Source organism: Hydra vulgaris, chromosome 08 (assembly GCF_038396675.1).
Source record: "Hydra vulgaris chromosome 08, alternate assembly HydraT2T_AEP".
NCBI lineage: Eukaryota > Metazoa > Cnidaria > Hydrozoa > Anthoathecata > Hydridae > Hydra > Hydra vulgaris.
The window spans coordinates 33,527,535-33,553,701 of record NC_088927.1 but is presented as its reverse complement, the minus strand read 5'-3'; the positions used below and the strand labels follow the sequence as shown (position 1 = coordinate 33,553,701).

At 27.0% G+C, this 26,167-nt stretch overlaps 2 protein-coding genes across 2 annotated transcripts; both read right to left on the bottom strand.

Moving 5' to 3' along the window:
* Window positions 1–230: 230 nt before the first annotated feature.
* Window positions 231–22,872, bottom strand: LOC100210298 (E3 ubiquitin-protein ligase CHIP). The gene is made up of 9 exons (XM_065803480.1): window positions 22,197–22,872; window positions 21,885–22,083; window positions 10,407–10,483; window positions 10,216–10,304; window positions 9,857–9,914; window positions 9,685–9,741; window positions 6,978–7,060; window positions 4,477–4,510; window positions 231–842 (listed from the first exon to the last, which is right to left on the bottom strand). Exons 1-9 carry the CDS (start codon window positions 22,284–22,286, stop codon window positions 717–719), a joined length of 813 nt encoding a protein of 270 aa, XP_065659552.1. The 5' UTR covers window positions 22,287–22,872; the 3' UTR covers window positions 231–716.
* Window positions 22,873–23,249: 377 nt separating this feature from the next.
* LOC136083262 (piggyBac transposable element-derived protein 3-like) lies at window positions 23,250–24,446 on the bottom strand. The gene has a single exon (XM_065802662.1). The coding sequence runs from the start codon at window positions 24,444–24,446 to the stop codon at window positions 23,250–23,252; it is 1,197 nt and encodes a 398-aa protein (XP_065658734.1).
* Between the last annotated feature and the right edge of the window lie 1,721 nt (window positions 24,447–26,167).

Genomic DNA, 26,167 nt, shown 5'->3' with positions numbered 1-26,167 from the left:
TAGTGCTTTTTTGTTCCCAGCCTCTGATATCGCAATTTTTTGCAAAGCATCATTATTTGACATAAGTATAAACATACAAATGTTTAGAGTTTGTTCTATGTCTGGAAGGTATCTCGAAGACCAAGAAATGCTGGACCAGTCACTGCAAGGAGTGGGTTTTTTTTCTAACAGTCCTTTTAAAAGGAAAAATAATAAAAAGATGAAACAAAGCAAACAAGTTCGGAAAAAAATTTATATATAAATTTTTCTTGCATATACAAAATATCAACAATGTAGTTGCTTAAAGTTTGCAAAAACAAATTGTAGAAATGTTCAAGTAATTGTATTGTTCAATTTTATACACAAAATAGCTTTTATTACAAAAAAAACCAGTATATAATAATTTCATTACAAAAAACCAGTATGTAATAATGAAAAATTGCAATTATAACACTGATTATACTTTGATTGAAAATTAAATTGAAAAAAAAAAAAACAACCTATAATCAATATGAAACATAAAAAACAGAAAAAGACTTTAAGAACCAAAATAAATACCAATTATCCCTTTTAAATAGAAAATGTGACTGTTCTATAATGTTATTGTCAAGGTTTTAACTATTACTGCTTTGTTAAAGCTAATTAAAGCCAAACTAGCTATCAGACCGTGATAAATAACCGCTGACTACAAATCTTCTTACTAATTATCAATCTCTGCGTGCAAATCATTACTTTGTTTAATAATATTCTGCCCATTCGTTTTTTTCTAGAAATTCTTCGACAACTTCTTTCATTGCAAGATTCGGGATAAGCTGATTGACGTTTAATGGCGCTCGTGTAACAGGGTCAAAATGGCCAACACGCTGTAATATATAACAAGTATATAATATGTAATAAGATTTTTAAAAATTTTGTAATCAATTAAAAAACTTGCGTGTTTAAGTAAGAAAATTTATATTATTATATAAATAAAATATAGGGGAAAGGCGCCTATGATGGCACACTTAACTTTGAAGCTTCATTATTCAGTATCCTGTAGACCATGAACAAAAGTTTTGATATGAATACATTCTTTATTACATGTAGAACAATTATTACCCCAAGAGTTTTTACCAGTTTTATTGTTATATTAGTTATTTTTATTTTTAAAAAAAAACACAAGTATGCCATCAAAGGCAACTACTGCTCCTATGATGTCATAGGGGAGGATGGGGCTGGTTAGCATCAAGGGTAACTTGACAATTTCATTTGAACTTAGAGTCTTCCCTCAGAAATGCCAGAAATTACGCTTAATCATTCTAATTAACCCTTTCGTGCTATACAGCAGCAGTGTAGAATTTGCGCATGCGCATAAGAGATATTGCGTTTTATGTGTTTTTTGAACCAAAAATTTTTTAGTGAAGTAAAAATTCCTTTTACTTCACTAAAAAATTTTTTATGAAAGAAAAAATGTTTTCTCAACTCGTCAATATTGCAACACACCTAACTCGTCAGTATGCCATCATAGGAAGAAATCATCATTTTCATTTAAACAAGCTATGTCTGCCTTGTTCAAAAGATAAAATCAAAATAAGTATTCTACTAAATGCAAAAAACTTGGAAATAAAATGCATGAAAATTTCATTTCTGCACAGTTGATAATAAAATCACAATCTTAAATATTTATAGGGATTAAAAATACAACAGCACATCCCAAAATCGATTTTTGTTGATTATAAAAGCAAAATTTGTGCATAAGGGACGTATTATTACTAAAATTAATGTAAAGTCAGTATAGACATGTTGGTCTAATCCCTTTTTTGCCATAACCAATATTTATGAAAATATGACCGGTATGCCATCATTGGCGCTATGCCATCATAGACGCCTTTCCCCTACCATAGTAAAAAAGGTTCTGTTTGTTATTAAGAATTTAATCACAAAACTTTAAATTTATTAAAGTTATTATCATTAATATTACTTTTAATAAATAAATACCTAACAATTGTTAACCACACAGTGGGCTAGAATTCAATTTTTCTGGACTAATTTTATAATAGGGCTATATTTACCGCTAAATTTTAAATCTGAAAAGGTAAACTTTCGTTTAAAAAGAAAAAAAAAAATTTTCAGAAAAGTTTAGGAAAACATTTATGTGCTATGATTTAGTTGCTTCCACGACTTCAACATATCAGACAAAGATTACTTGCTTTGAGTACTTGGGCATTGTCCAAATCAACTTGGGCATATCTATCTAGGTTCCATACCCTGTTTCTTGGGCACAGAAACGAGGTATGGAACCTAGTTTTCAACCAACCAGCCGTATTTACCTTCACTTCAATATATCATTTCAAAATATGTCTCTCGATATTCCACTGAAAACAAAAAATGTAGACAAAATACAATGCCTTCCAGAGCCGGAATAGTGGGGTGTCTAACCGCTTTACAAAAAGTTTTTTTTAAAGTTAGTTGGCAGGTTTAGACCTTTGGGTGACAGTTGGCAAATGTCAGTAAACAATGACCTTTTTTTTTAAGTTGTTAGTTGGCAAAAAACAGATACGCCAATCCTTTTTGAAAATGTCTTTAGGACGGACCTAATGCCTACTTTATACTTTTTGGCGTGGATGTCCAAAATAATGAACGTTCCTCATTGAAGAGCATTATTTAAAAGCTAAAGGCAAAAAATTTTGCAAATTAGACTTTATTGAATTTACTGGGGATCAAAAAATAAGCAACAATCAAAGGTAATAGGTTTTTTTTTATTTAAGGCTAAATATTCTTTTTTAAATTCATATTTTTTACAATTTACATTCATTGACACCAATGTAGTGTATTGGCCACACCAGTTTAGCTGCAGTCCTGCCATATTGTCCCAATATTATTTTAATGGAGACTTTTTTGTACCTTTTCAAAACCAAATTTTCATGTTGCAAGTTTTGAAAAAGTTTTAGTTTTAAATGTTTATTCTACGATTTATATGCAATTTTATAAGTACATTTCTCGATTTATGCACTATTTTATACGTACATTTCACATAGTATCTATTTTAATAACTATAATACATATGATAAAATGAAGCTTTTTCGAATATTTTTCAAACTTTGTTTATACAACAAAATTGAGTAAAAAGTGATCATATTAAAAAATGAATTATGTAGTATTCCTTTGCATACATCAATATACCTAAAATTTTATAGTGCACTGGGCTGCAAGTACTTCCATTTTGTTGGGCAGAAAAATGTTTGTTGAAAGTTTTCAAACTTTGCGTTCAAATATCTCAACATATTGATTGCACATCTGGTTAGGCTCTAAGTCATCCATGAGTTTTATTCAACAATTAACATCATCTTAAATTTAACAGACAGTAATTTTTCAAAATTTAACAGTAAATTTTTTGGCAAATTTCACATAGACAACACTAATAAGTCCTATGGGTAATACCCAGAACTTAATCTGTTTGTTCATATGCTCCAAAAACACGCATATAAACAAACAGCTATTGCCGTTGTTGCTGCAAAATCATCGTAAAAATATGGATTTATCATTGAATTCTTTGTAAGTATAACCTGTATTGAAAATATCAAGACTATTCACATTTTTTACACCACACAATAAATGAGATTGGGATAAGTTAGTTGTAAAAATAGGTTGATGTAAAAATAGGTTGTTGCTATGCAAGATTAGGTATCAAAGCAACCAAATTTAAACATATATAAATATTATACAGCACATGGCAAATTGTGTCAATCATTAGTACAGCAAAAAAACATTTTCTTGAAGATTTTTTTTTTAATTTGTGATCTTCAAAGTATTTTGAAATAACATGCTATGACAAATTTATGCAACAAAATGTTTTTTCTTATCTCTGAATACTCTAAAACAACATGTACCAATGGTGTTTTGAATAAACATATTTAATTGACACATCATACAACCTCGATCTCACCAAAATAACTTTTAAATAATTATAAACTTTTTTTTAAATATTGAAATGCTCAGCACTCTAGTAACTAAGGGATATCATATAAATGAAATATGAATAAATTTCTTTTAATATATATAGAAACTAAAACTAAGTAAGTTTTAGAGATTAAACATCTAAAATTTTTCTTATTTTGTCCACCTACTGGCCCACTGTGGATTACCCACCTACTAGCCCACTTTGGATCACCCACCTACTGGCCCAATGTGGATCACCCACCTACTAGCCCACTGTGGATCACCCACCTACGAGCCCACTGTGGAGCACAGTAGGTGACACAAGATGTCCAGTAACCAAAGTGTAATTAAAATAACCAAAATAACCAAATACAACTTTATATAATTTATAACCAATTAGAATAAATAAATTCTGTATATATATAGTAATATAGTATAATATAGCATATTATAGTATAATATAGTATAATATAGTAATATAGTATAATATAGTAATATAGTATAATATAGTAAAAAAATAATATAGTATAATATAGTATAAAATAATATAGTAAGATATATATAGTAAATAAAGAAAACCTGTAAATGTTCTTCTATATCTTTTCTGTCATATCTTTCTTTAAATTAAGGTTGAAAGAGAAGTCAATACAACTTTCTTATAAAAATTTTTTTTAAATACATAAGTAGAACTTGAGTTTTCTCATTTATTTATGCTTTATATTATTGAGTACCTTTTTTTTAGATGCAAATAAAGCTAATAATATCTTAGTAACAGTATCAACATGTTGGTAAAGCTATCAACATGTTAGTAACACCACATTAATACCAATATCAAAGATTTACAAAAAAGTTTATTTAAAAAAAACTTTTTTACCCCAAAAAACATTGAGTAATCTTCTACAATAGATTCATTTATTCAGGTTTAATGTTGCTTAAAAACAAAACCAATCTTACTTTAAAAAAACCAATGTTGCTTTAAAAAAAAACCAATGTTGTCTTAAAAACAAAACTAATGTTGCTTAAAAACAAAACCAATGTTGCTTTAAAAACAAAAGCAATGTTGCTTTAATACATTTCTACATTCTACTTTAATACATTCCCTTTTTTCCCAATTTCTACATTCTACTTTAATACTTTCTCTACATTTTCCAAATTCAAAAATAGTATATTAAATTTTTTATTAAACAAGTATTTTTCCTAATTTCTATGCTACTCTACTGCTAACTATCTACTATTCATCTTAACCTTATTCACTTCAATGCTGGTCTATAACTACTAATACTTGATCTTTTCTAAAATTCTTTTCTACTACTTTCTTCATTTCAATGCTGATTTATTACTACTAATACTTGCTCTTTCTTAACCTTTTCTCAAATTAATATCAAATATTCTATTTATATTCTATTTCCAACTCTCACTATTATAAATATTGCTATTTTTTATTATTGTTATTATTATTATTGTTTCTATTGTTGTTATTATTACTACTAATATTATTGTTATTATTATTATTATTATTATTATTATTATTAATAGAACTGTTATCTTTATCGTTAGTATTATTATTGTTTTGATTATTATTGCCAATTACTTGAGTTTTTATTATTATTGCCTAATATTATTACTGTTACTTATATTACTATATTATTTACTATGTTGTTGCTGTATATTATTATAATCTACTTCTCTTTTATTGCTATATTTTAATTAGGTATATAAAAGTCTTTTATGCTAGATAGATGTATAATAGTAACTTGAATCTTGTCCTAAATTTATCAAACTTCTTACTTAATTATTATTCCAAAAGTTTTTCGTTCAAGTATTGTACTGTTTTACATTTTTTTGTGTTTTTGGTTTTTTAGTTTGGTGTTTTAGTTTCTTATTATGGTGTTTACTTAAAATTAGTACTTGTACTATATGTAAATATTCCATGAAATGTAAAATCTATTTCAGAATACATTTGATTTGATTGATTTGATTTAAAAACAAAACTAATGTTGCTTAAAAACAAAACCAATGTTGCTTAAAAACAAAACCAATGTTGCTTTAAAAACAAAACTAATGTTGCTTTAAAAACAAAACCAATGCGCTTTAAAAACAAAACTAATGTTGCTTAATAACAAAACCAATGTTGCTTTAAAAACAAAACCAATGTTGCTTAAAATAAAACTAATGTTGCTTAAAAACAAAATTAATGTTGCTTAAAAACAAAACTAATGTTGCTTAAAAACAAAACCAATGTTGCTTTAAAAACAAAACCAATGTTGCTTTAAAAACAAAACCAATGTTGCTTTAAAAAAAAAACTAATGTTGCTTAAAAGTTCTTAGCTAATCACCACTAAGAGGTCCAATGGTTTTTTTTGCTAAATAAATAGCTTTTTAAGCTATATAGTTAAGAGTATTCTGAGTATTTTATAATATTGGTCTTTGGCTTTAATAATTTATTCCTTGGTATTGGCTTTAATGATTCATCTCTTTTTTTTAATTTAGCAATTAAATTTACCTGTTACATATACTTTTAGTAGGTTAAAAAAAGTGTTCAAAAAGCACCTTGCAAAACCATTCCATAATTAGGAATACAATTAATATAAGTAATAATTAATATAAAGAACAAAATTTAAGTGTCGTTTCTTGTCGAATATTAATCATAAGTAATATTTTCTAAAATTAGGACGTTTACACTTTATAGAACTAGGGACATTTACATTGCGCAGTATTAGGAACACTAATACATTTTGTATATGGGGACTTATATTTTGTAGAAATAGGTAATAAAATAAAGTAATAAAAACATCTAACTAATCTAAAATAAAATATTAAAAACTAATAAAAAAGCTGTAAAAAGCAATTTCAAACTCTACACAACCTGTTACAAAACTCATTTCTACCTGAGCCTTTAGCTGTTTAAAAATAAACAATGCATAAGTAAAAATTTAAAAACTTGTTTTAAACAAAAACAGTATATTACTGTTTCAATAAATTTAACTTGTTAAATTCATAGAAATAAGAATATACTGCTACAATAGCTAAACAAAATAAAAAAGCTATATAACAATCCACAAATCAAAAATAAAAGATACGTTATTCCACTGGGTGTTATTACAGGATCCTTCATGATTTCAAAGCTTATCTTTCCACAAAGTTGATCGGGAACATCTCGCTTCTGAATAAAATATTTTAAACTTATTAATTTACTTATCTATATGTAATAAATATTAATGATAATTATTGATTTAAAATATATGTTTAATAAACATTAAAGATATATAAATAATTAAAGATAATAAATATTTTAAAATATCATTATTATTTTGTTTTTTAAGTGACCGGAGCCCCTGCTAAAAATCAGACTGTTTGTAAACCTGGCCCTGGCAAAATTATAAGATTTAGCAGGGGTTGATAGCCGGAGCTTGAAAAAAATTTATAATACTTAATATATTATAATTTTATGCTAATTATGTTTACTATTTATGAAATACTGACATACATTTATATATTTTCAACAAGATTGCAAGCAACCACTATTAAGTTATGAATTACTTTAAAATATAGGAATTGTATAACTGAAGACTTAAAAATTTGTAAGTTGTATAAAAAAGAAAAACATGAAGATGGGTAAGAGTTATAAGGTTTTTTTGATGTTCAAGAAAAAAAAGTGGATTAATAAAAGTTTTTTTTGCATGAAAGGACAGATACAGTAAAAGGATGCAACTTGTTGAATAAAAAGCCAAGCAAGAATGAGTTTTGGTTTATCTTTATAGATATAATAGCTGGTTTGAGCATTGACCATGATTGTATTAGTAGAAAAAAGTAAGAAATGCAACCTTACAACAATGGGAGAGTGGCTCAAGCTTGGCAAATAAAACAGGTCTAATTACATTTACAATGTGTTTTTAGACTTTGTCTGAAAATAAGAGGGTTGTTATTTGTCAATATAGGAATGCCAACAATATTGCAATATTTTTTTGCAGTAAATAAATGACTTTTGTTGTCTAAAAAAAACTGTGGACTTTAAGTCCAGAATTTAAATCCATAAACCACTGCAAGCCTTAGGCTGCTACAAAAGAGAGATCAGGTTTAAAATCAGCTAAGCAACCAAAAAGTGAAGATTATTTGGCAAGACAAAGTATAAGGTTGAGTGGTCAGCAAATAGAGCCACTTTAGATTTCATGAGTACTAACTGTAAAATTGTTTAATTGAGAATTAACTTTAGCATTGAAAGCTAGAGTGATTTTGATGTTTAACAATGGTTTAATCTGTTTAACTGTCAGGAAGAGTATGGCCTTATATTCAAGAGTCAAATTAGAGTAAGATTTCTTTGCAAAAAACTCTTTATTCTGGGGAAAAGTAAAAAGATTTGACCCATGAATTAGAAATTAAATGTTAGACTTACTTTAGTTAATGACACTGTTGAAGACTAACCAAAAGTCTCTAGAACCTAATATCTGAGATAAGATACAAGATTTAGTAAAATGAGAAGAACAGAGCTTAACATCAGACAGGACTTTTTTACATTGGCTTCTTGCAATAATAAAAGGACATTTGTTTTTAAGAGAGATGTTTTTGTAAAAAAGATGAAAAAAATGATTAATGTTTAATAAAGCAACTGCTCAAGATTGTGAAAATGTGGAGTAGAATGAGAAAATGTGGAGTAGATTGTGAAAATGTGGAGTAGAATGAGAAAATGTGGAGTAGAATGAGAAAATGTGGAGTAGAATGAGAAAATGTGGAGTAGATTGTGAAAATGTGGAGTAGAATGAGAAAATGTGGAGTAGATTGTGAAAATGTGGAGTAGAATGAGAAAATGTGGAGTAGATTGTGAAAATGTGGAGTAGAATGAGAAAATGTGGAGTAGATTGTGAAAATGTGGAGTAGAATGAGAAAATGTGGAGTAGATTGTGAAAATGTGGAGTAGAATGAGAAAATGTGGAGTAGATTGTGAAAATGTGGAGTAGAATGAGAAAATGTGGAGTAGATTGTGAAAATGTGGAGTAGAATGAGAAAATGTGGAGTAGATTGTGAAAATGTGGAGTAGAATGAGAAAATGTGGAGTAGATTGTGAAAATGTGGAGTAGAATGAGAAAATGTGGAGTAGAATGAGAAAATGTGGAGTAGAATGAGAAAATGTGGAGTAGAATGAGACTTGACTTAAAATTGAAGAGTAATGATAAAAGCTTCCAAACTTTTATTCCAGAAGGAATAAAAGTTTATAAGATGCACTTTATGCATACATATTATGGATATAAACATATATGTTTGCTATTTTTTTAGCTAATAAATAGCATCAAAATAGTTAGATGTCATCATACAATATCCTTTTATTGTTATATAAACTTTAGTATTTATATGGTGTAGTATTTGCTCAAAGAGAAAATGATCAGATGAATGTGTGGTGTGACTCTAGCAAGACAAGAAAAAGAGGCATAATCTTAGACAGATTAGAAAAAATGTTGTATCAAGCAACGTTTGTTAGAAAATAATAAAGCAATTTAGGTATCAGCATGTAGAGAGGTAGCAGCAACAGTAGAAAATGGTAGTGGTAGAAGTACTTACTACATTTAAGAAAACTTACTACATTTTTAGGTTGGCTTTTTTTTGCCAACCCTATTTTACCTAATTCCGAGATATATATTCAAATAAACATTAAAAAATAAATTAGCTAAAGTAATAAAAAACAATTGATTTTCACTTTAATATTATCTTCAATAAAAATATTTGGCATCCACACTCTTATAATACAAGCTTGAAAATTCTAATAAAACAAATATGATTTAAAAAACTAAATACCTGTCTTCTTTCATCTACTTGTGCAAACAAACTATTTAATTCTAACAAACGCTTTTTCTAGAAAAACAAAGTAACGATAAAATATTTAAGATTTCAAAAAATATATAAAAGATTTCACAACATTAAATTTTAATGTTGTTAGTCATAAAAAATAGATTCAAAAAAATCTCACAGTGTCAGCCTCAATCAGAGAGGCATTTTCACTTCCTTCAACAACTGTTTGAAGTTTTCTAAGCAGAAAGTCAAAAAATAAAATTCAAAATTCATAGTTTTACCAAAAAATAATAATTTTTATTTTTTCAAATTATAACAATGTCATCCAATCAATGAATCAAATTTATTATCATTGGAAAGATACCATTCAAATTAAAAATGTATCATTAAATTTAATCATATCTAAGATCCGATCAAACAATAATCATATCTAAGATCCGAGCAACAAATGACGATAATGAATAATAACGGACTCCAACTTTTTGTGTATTAATTGTTTTGTTTTTTTAATTAGCCAAAACAGAAAAATTTGCTAACCTTTCTTTTTCTTCAAGTATTAGTTTTTGCAAGTAAGATTGTAACTCAATTTCTTCTTGAATTCTTTTTTCCTCTAACAACGACCATCGCTATTGACATAAAATTTTATTGTTTTTCACTTTTTAGTATGTAACAGACACTAAAAAAAAATTGGAATGCAAAAAAAAAAAAAAAAAAATGCATAAAACAACCTTTTTCTTTGCAGCACGTAATGATGAAGCAATATCATCACCAAAATTTAACTTCTGCTCTTTTGCTAAATCGTACGCTAAAGATTTAAGATAATTCACATTAACTTGATACAAATGATGTTAATTTTGGTGTTTATAATGTTAATATTGATGTTGATTCTATATCGGTTCTATGTTGGGGCAGGTGAGGCTCCTTAATCAAGAAGACAACTTACCTACAATAGTGAGTATGAGTAGGAAAAGCTTGTAAACTTTGGATGGCAACTAACCCAGTGATGGCATTATAATAAAAACACTTGTATTGGTCTGCAAAACTAGTAAGCGACCGGGGCCAGGGCCGGGGCTAGGTTTGATAACACATAGCCATGACCAGGGCCAGGTTTATGATAGGGCTGCATTAATATTGATAGATCCTATAAAAATATTATTTTTAATTAAAATTTATGATATGAATTTTATTTAAAAACAATATTTTATAGGATCTATCAATTTTAATGCAGCCCCGGCCGGGTTTATGACAGGGGTTGCATTTATATTGATAGATCCTATAAAAGTATTGTTTTTAATTATAACTCATATCATAAATTTTAATCAAAAATAACATTTTTATAGGATCTATCAATATTAATGCAGCACTAATCATAAACTCATCCCCGGTCGTAGCTATGTGTTATCATATACCTGGCCCCGGTCATAGCCCCGGTCGCTTACTATGCAAAACAGGCTAATGCTAAAAAGGAATTTGATTGAAAGCCTCTACTTTTCCATCTCATATTTAAATAAAAAAATGGCATCATAGCACAAAATAGCATCATAGAAACCCATTGAAACCACACAAGTGTGAAACCAAGGGCGTTGAGCAAGAAAAATTAAATAAATAAAAAGATGTTTTAAAATATCTTTAAAGAAGAACTTCAGCTATTATAATTATATTTTTACTTCTCCTGCTAATTACCTAAACTAAAGATTAATAATAAAAGACTTTTTAACAAAATAACTGATAGATTTTTAGCTTTTAACATGTTTAAAGTTATAGGAAAAAAACTAATGCACTTGAACTTAATAAATACCAAACAAGAAATTAGTAGAAAATGTTGTGAGTAACAATACCACCAAATGCAGAACATATATTTTTGAAGAGTTGCACAGCCTTAATAATAAATATTTGAAAATGTTAATTTTTTTTTTGTATTGTAAACATTTATGTATGTTATTTAAAAAATTTAATAATTATATCAATATTAGAAAAAATTGATATAACTATATTTTTAGATAATATTATTTGAGGTTTTTAAGTACTGATTAACTACTTATATTTGATATATACTTGCTAAATACAAAATTTTAGCTATTCTATTTTTATAAACCTTCATCAGACGGTTATCTAAAGACCAATAAAAAAGATAGAAATGAATAACACTTATAAACTCAATTCATTGTATAAAAATTTACAACTAAACAATAATAATTAGGCGCTAGCAATTAAAAATGCATTATTTCTTCAACTTCAACTTTAATCATTTTAAACCTTTTAATGACTTAACATGATGGTTTTAAAAAACAAATGTTTGATTTAAATTCTAAATAAAGATAAAAACAGAGTTAAAAAACATTTTACTCTCTATAAAAGTGGGTTGACCATTAATTATGTCAACAACTTGTAAAGATTATTACCTCCTTACCTCCTAATATATTTTAGAAATATAAATAAATTTAATTTAAATAATTAAAAAAACTTAAGCGTTTTAATACTTATTTAAACATTTAGATTTAAATAAAAATAATAATTAATAAGGTAAAATTATAAACTAAATAAATATTATATTTATTAAGATAAAAATTTAACTGAAAGTATTAATTCAAAAGATATTTTTTATATAAAATAAAAATTAAATTTCTAGTTCTATTTTTGTATTCTTTTTTTCAGGGTCAAATTTTAATTCAAAATTTTGAAATCCACATTTTTTAAGGGCATCTTCAAAAATTCGTTTAGAGGAATTGAATACATTTTCATCAAAGGAGTTTTGGTTTAGCCTGTTATTAGTTGAAATTTGGATTTGTTTTAGAATTTGGGGTGGATGATTTAAGCTAATATTATTATACAATAATTCATCATTTGCTTTTTTTTATGACTTATATAAATTTTCAGAGAAGTTAAATGTGACATCAAGAAAATTCACAATTTTTAAATTCATGTTTATTTCAATTTGAAAGCCAATATTTTAAAATTTTTTTATGTCTTTTCTAACTTTATGGAGAGGTGGACCAGATTTACGCAAAACTATTAAATTGTCATTGCAATAAAGGCTCAAATCATTAATATTGATTATTTTACTTAATAAATCTAATATATAGTCCAACAAACTCAAAAATTTCTGCTCCATCATAACTGCCCATTGTTACATCAAAGCAGCCATGTTTGTTTTTCTTTTTTCAAGTTTCCTTATTATAATAAAGCAAGGTTTTTTTTACAATGTTTTATTATTCAAATTGGCTTTTTGCAAATTCAATTGTTTTATGTAAAATATCTGTAGTTTTTGAGGGGTAAAAATCATAATGTCAAATTGAATAAATATACAGTCATTTCTATTTTCGATTATGGAGAAGCAATTTTTTTTTTTCTTTTGACATCTTCACTTCAAACAAGGCTGCAAGCAACCACTGTTACTGAAAGAAAAAAGATGAAGGTTATAGAGCAAGATAATGACGACTTAAATAACTTTATAACATCAGTGGTATTTTTCCACTGAATATAATTAATTTTTTTTTTAAACATCTTCGCTTCCAACAAGGCTGCATGCAACCACAAATTAGAGTTGGAAGTTACTGAAAGAGAAAATATGAAGATAGTAGAGCAAGAATACGATTGACAGACGATTTAAAAGATTGTAAATTATATGAATCAGGAAAGCAAGATAAAGGAAGCGAATTCCAAAGGACTGATGTTCGAGGAAAAAAACTAGACGAATTAGAGTTTTTGGAACACTTAGAAACAGTCACAGAAAAAGGATGAGACTTAATTGAATGACAAGTAACAGGAGAATGAATTTTAGTAGATGGCACAAGAGACGCTAGCTCTTTAGAGCAGTGTCCATTATAGTATTTGTAGAAAAGAGAAAGAAAAGCAATATTGCGACGATGTGATAATGGTTTGAAGTTTGCTGCTAGAGCAGGTCCAACTATGTTTACAATGCGCTTTTGCACCTTGTCTAAAAGCGCATCATTAGAAGATCTGACCCAGACACGGCAACAGTATTCCATACAAAGCCCGATTTGAGATTTATAGAGATAGAGAATAGAATCCGCAGTAAGAAAGTGTTGAGCTCAATAAAGAGATGCAACCTAAGCAGATGCTAATTTTGCAACGGATTTGATATATAGTTTCCAAGAAAGATCAGAAGTAAGAGTTAATCCTAGAAGATAAAGGGTAGATGACTTATCGAGTATATTACCCTTCATAAATATAGGAAGATCTAACTTATTGCGATAACGATTGACTGAAAAAAATTAGGTTTTATCTGAATTAAAGTTCACCAGCCACTGTAAGCCCCATGCTGTAGCAGAAGTGAGATCCTTTTCAAGCTCAAATGCCCCCTCCAAGCAATCAGAGAGTGTTGGCTTCTTATCATGACAAGAATAAATGGTAATATCATATTAACAATGCCACCTTAGATGTCAGAATATCTGGAAGATCATTAATGTAAATTAAAAAGAGTATAGGGCCAAGGATTGAACCTTGAGAAAGTAAGTTATTAGATTCAAGATAAGAGATTAAGTGTTTGTTATTTAAGAATGAAAAAATTTTACCCACTTTAATTTTCCTTACATGTCCAATCTTACTTTTTGAGGGAACCGATAACCTACAAGGAAGTTTGTTTTGAAAATTTAGTTAATGATCTTTAAGCGTTACGAAAGCTAGGGCAGGGGTAGTTGATTCAACTTAGTTTTCGAGGTTTATCTTTTTAGCAATACATTGGGTTTCTAAATTAATTGCATTTTCCAAATTTTCAGGGGCTTTCTCATAAGAATTAGTAATATTGTTGCATAAAATTTTTCATAGTTTTCTGTTGTGAGTTGGTAAATATTATTTATTTTATCAGCAAAAGCCAAAGTATTAGTGTTTGATTTAATTAATATCTAGCTTTAAATCTTTTTGAAATTCTTATTTATAGGCAGAAACTTTATTATTATAATTAAGTGCAATAGGTCATTTTCAAAATCAGGTATAAAAGGTGGAGTAATTTTTGTTTTAAATCAATAATTATAACCTCATATTTATTACTACATACATCATCTGTGTTTGTTTTTGGTTTTAAGAAAAAATATGCTTTCCATTTGAAATGTAATTTGGTTCAACCCCCCCCCCCCTCATAAAGCAAAAATGTTTTCGCTAACATAGTAAAAGTGTTTTTAAAATTGGTTGATAAACACCTCCCGCCCTTTAATAGATTACATAAAATTTTTAATCAAAATACAATTAAAGTTCGCTACAGTTGCACAAAAATATGGAAAGAATTATGAAAGGTCACAATAATGCTTTGGTAAATAAAAAATCCTAAATGTAAAAACAACAGAAAATTGTAATTGTAAACCAAAAAAGCAATTGTCCAATGAGTGGAAAATGTTTATCAAAAAAATGGTATATAAATGCGTTGTTTTCTTTAAGAATGAACCTGATAAACAATATATTATATAGATCATTTAGGTCATATTTTAAAAATCCGGAAAATTGTTTGGGCAAAATATCTGCAAAAAATCAGGAATATATTTACCCCTAATTTTCCACTTAATTTTCCTTTTTGCTGAGTTGTTTCCATTTTTTTTTCTTCTTGACTTTCATATAAGTGATGAGTGAAAAAGCTTAAAAAACAAACATATTACAAAAATATTTACCTAAACTTGTATGTATGGAAAACATTTTGGATATCCAGAAAAACTAAAATTTGTGTTAAATATTCAAAATTCCAGCATTTTCCGGAAAAAGATAATCCCTTATATTGGCTTAACAGAGAGTGAATGGAAAAAATGTTTTGCCAACCATAAACAACGCTTTAAAATACAAAGTATTCATAAGACACCATGCTGTCAAAATACATATGGGAATTGAAAGATAAAATTATTGATGATTTTATATTGAATTGATCCATCCTTAAAACAACACCTGGATATAATATTTCCAAAAAATACATATTATGCCTACAAGAAAATTTGAAATAATTACACATGCGAACTAAGTATATTTATTAAACAAAAAATAGAAATTGATTTCTTAATGCAGACATAAAAATAAATTTTTCCTAAAAAACTATAAAAATAAGTGAGCTCAAAAAAATAATTATATTAAATCCCCCTTTTTAAAAAATATTTAAAAAAAAAATGAAAAAGTAAACAATTCTAAAGAATTCTTTTTATAATAGTGTCAGCATATGTGTGAAAATTTACAGTAGTTAAGACGTTTATGACTTCCTGTAATTTAATTTTTGGTATAAATTGAAATTTTACTAATTTGAACATACATTTTTGATGAGTCTTAATTGATGAAAAACAGTGTAAAATGAAAAAAGTTTGACTTCTAAACGTATTCTACAAAATAGTATGTTCAATGTTCTTTTAAGAACATTGAGCATACTATTTTGCTCTCTGTTCTTTTAAAAACATTGAGCATTCTATTTTGTAGAATACATATAAAATTATCTGTGTAGGTGTGTCTATATATAGATATATATATATATATATATATATATATAAATATATATATACATATATATATATATATATACATATATATATATATACATATATATATATATATATACATATATATATATACATATATATATATATATATATATATATATGTAAATTATGTTAGTGTATTTTACAAATAGAGTGCTCAATGTTCTTAATGAACAGAGAAATAATTAATTAGTAAAAAACACTTATCTAACTTTTATCTTCTACTCGGAGTTTCACCATCGCTGGATCATCAGGAAGCTTCCTGATGATCCAGCGATGGTGAAACTCCGAGTAGAAGATAAAAGTTAGATAAGTGTTTTTTACTAATTATATATATATATATATATATATATATATATATATATATATATATATATATATATATATATATACTTATATATATACTTATATATATATATATATATATATATATATATATATATATATATATATATATATATATATATATATATATATATATATACATATATTAGGGGTATGACTAAAAAGCACATTTCATTTTTTCAGAAACGGCATAGCGGCAAAAGATGAACTTATACTTGTATTAATTTAAAATAATAATAGTTTTTTCCAAATCAAAAAAAAAATTCCCCCACCAGTGCAGATGAAAATTTGGTCCCAGCTGTCTAAAAATGCAAAAAATTCAAGTTTTCGCATTTATATTAGGGGCAGAGTCACTTGAAAATATTTCAAAAATACCATGAAATTTATTTGTGTAGCTTGATCTATCTAATTTTAGATTATGTTTTGTTTTTTCGTAAAAATGATGAGAAGAATTAATCTTACCCATTTGCAATCATGTGTATATTTGGTAGGTTTTTGTTTAATTTTTTTTCTATATACTTTAAAATATTTTTATAATTGTACAATTTTTATTCAAAGAGAGACTGTTTTGTGGCTTTTATCCAAGATTTTTTATCAATTGTTTCAAATTTTAAACAATGATAAGCTCAACCATAAAGTTTGCTTCTCCGTCTTCTTTTGTTTCTAGAAGTTTCAATGAAGTCTTGACTAGAAATAATAGCATGTTCTGCATTGTAATGTCGAACAAGAAGACCAGTGATAAATTCTTTTTAAATCTTTAATAATCAGGAAATAAGTATATAATATATAGTGATATATAGGCATAGCCTCAATAAGTTTCAGTTTGGTGAACTGGTTTTCAGCCATTCTGTCTAAAGTAATGTCATTTTTAACAAATCAAAGAAAAACCAGTTTTCAGATTCAAAAAATCTTCAATTGTTACATAATTTGCAGGCTTTTCTGTTTGAGCTAACTTGAGAGATAATCTATGTAATTAATTTACAGATAAACATTTACCAGCAAGTATCATAACATTTTGCCTCCTCAAATTTCTTACTAACCAACCTTTGTTTGCTTCTTAATGAACTCTTATAACCTTTAAATTTTTTTTTTACTTCACTTTTTGATTTTCAAAATTTTTTTTGTGCGACGTTTTTTGAACATGCAATTTTCATTGAGAAAAGAGATCATTGAGAAAATTTACATTTTCTTGTCTACTTTTTAAAACTTGTCCTTTATCTTTCAATATGATGAGTTTTTTATTATTATTATTAAATAAATCTTCCTTTTTTAAAACCACATTTATGTCTCAATGGTTTTGCATTTGTTTAAATTATTTCTATTCCTTTTTAAGTCAACAACTTTGTCTCTAAATGGAAAATCAAAAGTAAACGAATTCATTAAAGATATTGTATTTAAAAACATTTATATATTGATATAATCATGATAACATATTATTATGATCATATTATCATGATATAATCATGATAACATATTATTATATTATTAAGTCAATTTAAATTTGGAATGAATTGTAAATTTATAAGCTTTTTACTATAATATAGTAAACATCTGATATGCTGGTCAGCATTTTCTTCAAACATGGTAAATTTTTTACCATGAGACAACCTTCTATTTCAATACATTAATCCATAAAAAAATAGACATGAAGCTATATTAATTGTAAAATGTTTGAAAAATTAACACATAGCTTAACCTCTGTGATACAGTTTTCTTAATAAGCAATTGTGTTATGGGTTATAACTTCAATTAATTTTCCAACATGAAAAACTTCAAAATGATATTTTTTTTTTAACAATCGCTTGTTGATATTATTTTAATTAACACAAAAAAATGAAAAATTTTAAAAATTAACTCCTCTCCCTCTACCCCCTCCCCCCCTTCCTTCCTTTCTTCCTCCCACTCTCACTTCCAGATTATAAAAAAATTTTCACTGGTCTTCTTGTTCTAGTCTCTTCATTCACTGGTCTTCTAATTCTAGTCAAGACTTCATTGAAGCTTTTAGAAACAAATGAAGGAGAAGCAAACTTAATGGCTGCAGCTTATCATTATTTAGAATTTAAAACAACTGATAAAAAATCTCGGATAAAAGCCACAAAATAGTCTTTCTTTGAATAAAAAATGTACAATTATAAAAATATTTTAAACTATATAGAAAAAAAAATTAAATAAAAACCAACCAAATATACACATGATTGCAAATGGGTAAGATCAATTCTTCTCATCATTTTTACGAAAAAACAAAACATAATCTAAAAGTAGATAGATCAAGCTACACAAATAACTTTCATGGTATTTTTGAAATATTTTCAAGTGACTCTACCCCTAATATAAATGTGAAAACTTGAATTTTTTGCATTTTTAGACAGCTGGGACCAAATTTTCATCTGCACTGGTGGGGGAATTTTTTTTTCGATTTGGAAAAAACTATTATTATTATTATTATTATTGGTCAAAATTATATTACAAATGTAAAATAAAAATTGAATGATAAAAATTTAGTAAAATGTTGAATGAAAAGCTATAATTATCTTTTTATCTGAAGGATAACATTTAACTTTTTATCTGAAGGATAACACTTAACTTTTTATCTGAAGGATAACATTTAACTTTTTATCTGAAGGATAACATTTAACTTTTTATCTGAAGGATAACATTTAACTTTTTATCTGAAGGACAACATTTAACTTTTTACAAAATTAAATGAAAATTGAAAATACATTTAAAGCTATCATGTTTTAAAGTTCATCATTTTAGATAAAAAAAAAACATTAGAATTTGATGTAATATGAAGAAGTGTTAGATCCTTTAGCTCTAAAAAATGACCTTCGTAAAACTTCAATAAACCTATTCCATTTGCAGAAATAAATCCCCATACAGAAATAGTTCCACCACCACTTTGTGCTGTTGTTGTAAAATTAAATGGTAAATCTTTTTCATAGGGAAGATGACGTACAAACTTACGATTCTTTCTGTTTATGACTTCAAAATGTGATTGGTCACTAAAATACCACATGATGCCATTGATTTCGAGTCCAATTTTTACACCAAGTGAGTCTCTTATTTTTCTAAGGCTTATTTCGATAACAACGCCATTTCTGTGTGCAACTTTTCAACCCTTTTTCTAACAAATGACAACAAACTTGCACTAATGGTTTTTTCTTTCGCAGCATTCAACTCCATACCAATTTTTCTACTTGAATCAATATGATTTTTTTTAGCATGTGTCACTATATAGCGGTCTTCTGTAAAATTAGTGCACCTACGATGTTCTTGACCAGGTCAATTTTTCATTTGTAAGTTCAATTTAATTTTATCAGAAATACATAGACAACTTTTCTGGAAGTTTTTGCACATTTAGCAATATCAGCAATATTAAATTGCTGTTGAAGTAAGTTTTTTACAAGTTGTCACCACTTAGAGCTCACTGCTTTGGGACCCATTGTTTTAATTTGTTTTGATTTTAAACTTACTGAAAAAACTTTGTTTTAATTTTAAAATTACTGAAAAAACTTTGAAAAATGGTAAGATTTGCTATTTTAAATAACTATGACACTAGTAGATAAATAAAACAGCATACACAACAACGCGTCAATGCATTTAATCATACACACTTTCAAAATTACCTGTGAATGTGAGTATGTTATAAATTTGACTAACATTTTTTGTATATGTTTGTAGAATTGTTCATTTCTAAGATGAATAATGAACAAAATTTTTAATTTTATGTGCACATTTTAAATGACTAATGTAAACGCATTTCAAAAATACAGTATAATACAGTAAAAATACAGTACCTCTCAGCAATATGATGCATGCAAAAATTTTACATAACAATCTTTAAAAGGGTGTGCAATAATTTTGACCATTACTTTATATATATATATATATATATATATATATATATATATATATATATATATATATATATATATATATATATACATATAAATATATATATATATATATATATATATATATATATATATATATATATATATGTATATAATTGTATATATATATATGTATATGTATATATATATATATATATATATATATATGTATATAAATGTATATATATATGTATATGTATGTATATATATATATATATATATATATATATATATATATATATATATATATATATATATATGTATATATATAAATATATACATATATATACATATAAAGAGAGAGAGAGAGAGGTGCATAAATACAGGGCACCAAGAACCTTGACGCCCCTATTTTTCTAAATTTTTTTATATTATCAATAAATGACCAGGACATATTGTCCATTTCCCCCTCCTCTCAATGCCCCTGCATATACACACATATACAAGACCATTCCTGTCTATATATATACATATATATATATATATATATATATATATATATATATATATATATATATATATATACATATATATATATATATATATATATATATATATATATATATATATTAGGGTGTCCCAAAAAACAACATTTTTGAAAAATATATGCAGAGACCCCCTTAATGTGTTCTATCTAATACAAAAACACTAGATTAAAAATTTTTTTGAATAAAAAATATTTTAAGGGGTCCCTCAAGACCCTCGAATATTTAATGAGTCCCTAATATTTTCAAAAAAAAAGTTTTTTAAAAGTATGTCAACCTGGTACTCAAATGAAGCAAAATTATATAAAATTTCAAAAATAATATTTAATTTGGAAAAATTTTAACTTATTTGTCAAAATTGTCATAAAAATACATAAAAATTCCTTTTTTTTTGTTTTTTGTAAAAAAACGTAATTTTTCATGTAATAAAACCAAAAATAACAATTCTATATTTTAAATCTATATTATTTTTTAAATTTTCATAAAAGTATTTGTATATATATATATATATATATATATATATATATATATATATATATATATATATATATATATATATATATACAAATACTTCTATGTCCAAGTATTGCATAAAATGTCATTAATTTGAAATTAATGACATTTTATGCAATTAATTCACATAATATTGAAATGGCCATCTGAATATGCTTCAGTACATAAAAGGGTTTGAATAGGTACTATTTATATTGAAAGAACAATTATAGCAACAACAAAAAGTTGTTGTAATAAACACCCTTCCAAAATATATTAGCACCGAGTGCTAAAATATTGTACTTGCTTTAATTTTGGAAACCCTGACTTTAATCCACACACTTTTTTCAGAAAAATAAGACAAGAAAATAACAGAAAATTAAAAAAAAAAAAAATGCTCAAACATAGATGCATAGTCTGTCCAAACCTGACTTCAGTATATATAAAACTCCTAATTTTATGTATTGAAGCTGATGTATGTAGTATGACTATTTCATTCAAATCTTATCTAATTAATTACAACTAACCAATTTGAATATTTGTAATTGCTTCATCAAAAGAATTATTTTCCATATAAGCTTGACCTATAAAAAAATGAGCTTTAACATTTTTTGGATCAATGTCGATAGCATGTTGACTGTCTGCAATAGCAAGTTTCCATTTTTTTAATTTAAGATAACAAAGTGCACGATTAGTGTAGTATGATCCAGCTGATGGGTCTTTGATCTTAAAAAAACATTAAACTTTTATGTGGTAATGCAAATGAGATTTTATGGAAACAAATTAGTTTAAATAATAATTAAAAAATTTAAATAAACTCTAAAATTTCTTATACTAACAATGGCTTTTGTATAACAACCAATAGCATCATCATAACTTCGTGCAGCAAATAATCTGTTACCTTGTTCTTTTAAATCAAGAGCACTCATACTTGTTAACAAGATAAGTTATATAATAAAATATAATATGACATAAGATAACAACATGTAAGTCACTCTATTTAATTTGAATCCATTTATGTAAAAGTTGTTAAAAACTATATGTAAAATACAAGAAATGCTGATTTACTCTATAAATATAATATAAGTATCAACAACTTTCATAGAAATAGATTCTATTATTTGAAAGAAAATTGCGTTTTCAAAGAAAATTGCATTTAAAGGAAATAGCGTTTTCCATCGAGTTAAAACCACGTTTAAAACATAAACATTAGTAATTGTTTTTTTTTGTTGTTGTTTTGTTTTGTTTTTCTGTCAAAATTTTCTGTCACTTTCTTTGATACAACCAATTTGTAAACAATAACTTTTTTTTGAAAAATTACCAATATCGTAATTGTGGTTACAGTCTTTGAATATCGAAATATCAATCGATTTTCAAGATTTCGCTTCAAGAAAAGTTATTAGTCACAAGATGGTATAAGGTGTTACAATCGTTTGTTTTGTTTAGAGACAGCACTTTTTGAATTAATATGTAAATGACTTTTAGATGCATTTAATTTTTTATGATTTTTTATTTAGATTTTTTAAATATTAACCCTTTCCTGCCGAAGTGGTGTTTTTTGACGAATTTCCGCTTTTTAACTTTATTATCATAATAAGGTTGTAAAAGGAAACGCTCAGATTATTTTAAGATGTTTATTGTACCTAGAAGTACTATTTCCAAGACCTAGACTTAAAAATACCGTCAGGAACATTGGGTTATTACAATGTTAGGAACTATGAGATCCAATATTAAATATATATATATATATATATATATATATATATATATATATATATATATATATATATATATATATATATATATATATATATAAATATATATATATATATATATATATATATATATATATATATATATATATTTATATAATTAAATAGGTAGGTTTTTAATTACAAATTGACCTCGTGGTATTCAGTAGAACAATTTTTCTTTTCATTTACACACAAAAACACTTTGCAATGAGAACATATACTATGAGGTTTCGACTGAATCTTTTTCAAACTACAAACCTCACATCTTTCCCTATTTTCTACGAAAGTAGGCCAATGGATGCCTCTATTATCCAAGCGAACGTCTTTTATTGTGGAATACCCAGATTTGCGTCTTTTGGAAGGGCCACCTTTCTCAGTATTATCAGTAGAAGTCTTTCTTTTCTGACAAGCATCTTTCATTGTCATCAAGCCTTGAGTAACAGAGCGTCGAAAATCTTTTACAGTTGTTTGTTCCATTATGAGTCCATGAATTAGATATGAATTGACAAATGCGATATCCAGAAGACCCCAAAACAACCTGTACCACCATTTCGGAGATTTGCGATCTATACAGTAAAGGGCTCTCAATCGATCAGCTGTTTCTACGCCGCCCATATAGCTATTATAATCTTTGACAGCTACAGGACATGTAATGGCAGACTTGGATCCATTTTTTTCTTTACGTAACACAGTTGCCGTTTCATTACCATGAAAATTAGATACTAAATGAACCAATTTGTTATCCTTCCATTTCCAATATCCAATGTCTAAATTTGAAAATTGATGATCACTGTCGCCCCTTTTCATTTGAGAATCAGCGAGCATATTTCTGGCTAGTCCTTTTCTATTACTTCGGATAGTTCCACATGCGTAGGTGTTCTCAGTTTTAAGTTTCTCAAGCAAAGCAACAGACGAGAAAAAATTATCAAAGTAAACTATCTTCCCTTTACTCCAATCTTGTTCCGTCAACTCCAAAACTACTTTCTCTTTCAAGCCATAGTCGGTAAATTTTGAGTTCAGTTCTTCGTCCTTTCCTTGGTAAATTTGAAACTTCTTAATATAGCCTCTCTGGTCAGCAAGACACCACAACTTGTATCCCCTTTTTATTGGCTTTATAGGAATATATTGTTTCAAGACAGACCTACCTTTAAATTGAATCATAGATTCATCTACACTCAGTTTGCGAGTACCATCATAAACCTCTTGAAATTTTTTATTGAGTGCATCAATCATAAATCTAATTTTGTACGACTTATCTTTGCAGTCTCTAGGCATTTGGGAGTTATCATTGCAATGCAGATGAGATAAAATAATAGAAAATCTGTCTCTTGGCATTGTTTTGCAAAGAAGTGCGTAGTTGAGATGTGGTGCCGAAGTGTAATGGTCTCTCCACGCCGGACGAGTACTGTAACCAATAAAAAAATTCATACCTATAAATGTTAGAAGTTCCTCCTTTTTTAGGTTTAATACTTTGTCTTTCTGAGTAGCATAAAGGTTGCTTTAGTACACAATATTATCAACAATATCTCCAATCAATACTAAAAATATATCAGTCGGGGTTCTACAGTGAGCAAAATAGTCTTCTATTATTCCAGTATTTATATGTATTCCGGTAAAAATGTATTTAGGTCCTTCTTTTTCCATTAACGGTTTGGTTCGGGTAATCGCTGATTAGTTCTGTGTGAGGACGTATTTGCAGACAGTAGATCAGTCTGAACACTAGATCCAGGTATTGGTGATGGTGATGCCTGATTTACAGGGCACTCCAGTTCATCATGTTTTGAAGGCGACAATGATGGATTTTCAGCAAAAATATTTTCTAGAGCTCTTTCAAAAACCTCACCCAAGCTTCTTGGTGAGGGTAGTTAAATATTTTCCACTTCATCATCGGACACTCCTGCATCAGACTCTTTGACACAGTCCGGAATTTCTTCTAATAGCAGGGCTTTAATTACAGCAGTATTGTTGGTAATATCCATCTTTATGGCTAAAATAATAAAAAAATTGTTCAGAATAATAATAAAAATAAAAAAAAACATGTGTGATAAAACAAAATAATCACTTCATCGAGTATGTGTATTATCAAAGCTCATCATTTTTTAGACTAAAATCACCTGACGGTACTTTTAAGTCCTCATCAGTTTTTATCAAATATTCATATAAAATAAAGTGATAATACGTTATAATAGCTTTTATAAATGTACTCTGTGATATAAACAACGTAATTAGTAAAAAAAAATAGCACTTACCTATGATATTCTATTTATAAACACTTTACAATGACACCGCACAGTGAAGTGAAAAAATGGCCGACCACTTGTAAGTCGCTGTTTAAATTTATCAACAATGTCACGTGGTAATACAAATAACGAGCTGTGATTGGCTTACGGAAACGGTACTCTAAAAGAACGTCAGTTGTAGTTAACATAAAGTGATTTCGTGCTTAAGTTATTAGACGCAAAATGTGGTGGTTCTTCTAAGTACCGTAAGGCAGGAAAGGGTTAAATAGATTTAACATTTTCATATTCGGCTTGATATCGGATACCTCGGATATAAGTACTTATGCCACGGCAAGATACGAGATACCGGTTATGGCGGACATGATATCCACACAAAAAGTAGTGTTCTTTTTTTTTTTTTTTTTATATTTCCTTTTTTTTTTTTTTTTTTCTTTCTCTGTTTTAATATAATATAAGATTTTACAACTTCGTAATATAAAATTTCAATAAATAAAATAAGTAAAACAGATAGGGGCTCAAAGAAGATGAGAAGATGAGGATGACAGTACGTTATCACAATCTTTTCATAGAGCCCCTATAACAAGATTTCAAAAAAATATCGTAATATGTTACAATATGCGTAATAAAATTTTAAATAAGCATTGCATTACAATATTTCAAATACAAATATATAATAATAAAAGAGATATATATATAATGATCGTTATTAAAAAATCGTATTGTCAATGATTGGAATAACCTGCCGTCAGCATGCAAAAAGGCTCCGACAGTTAAAGCATATATAAATAGAATTGACAAGTTTTTTTTTTTTCTACA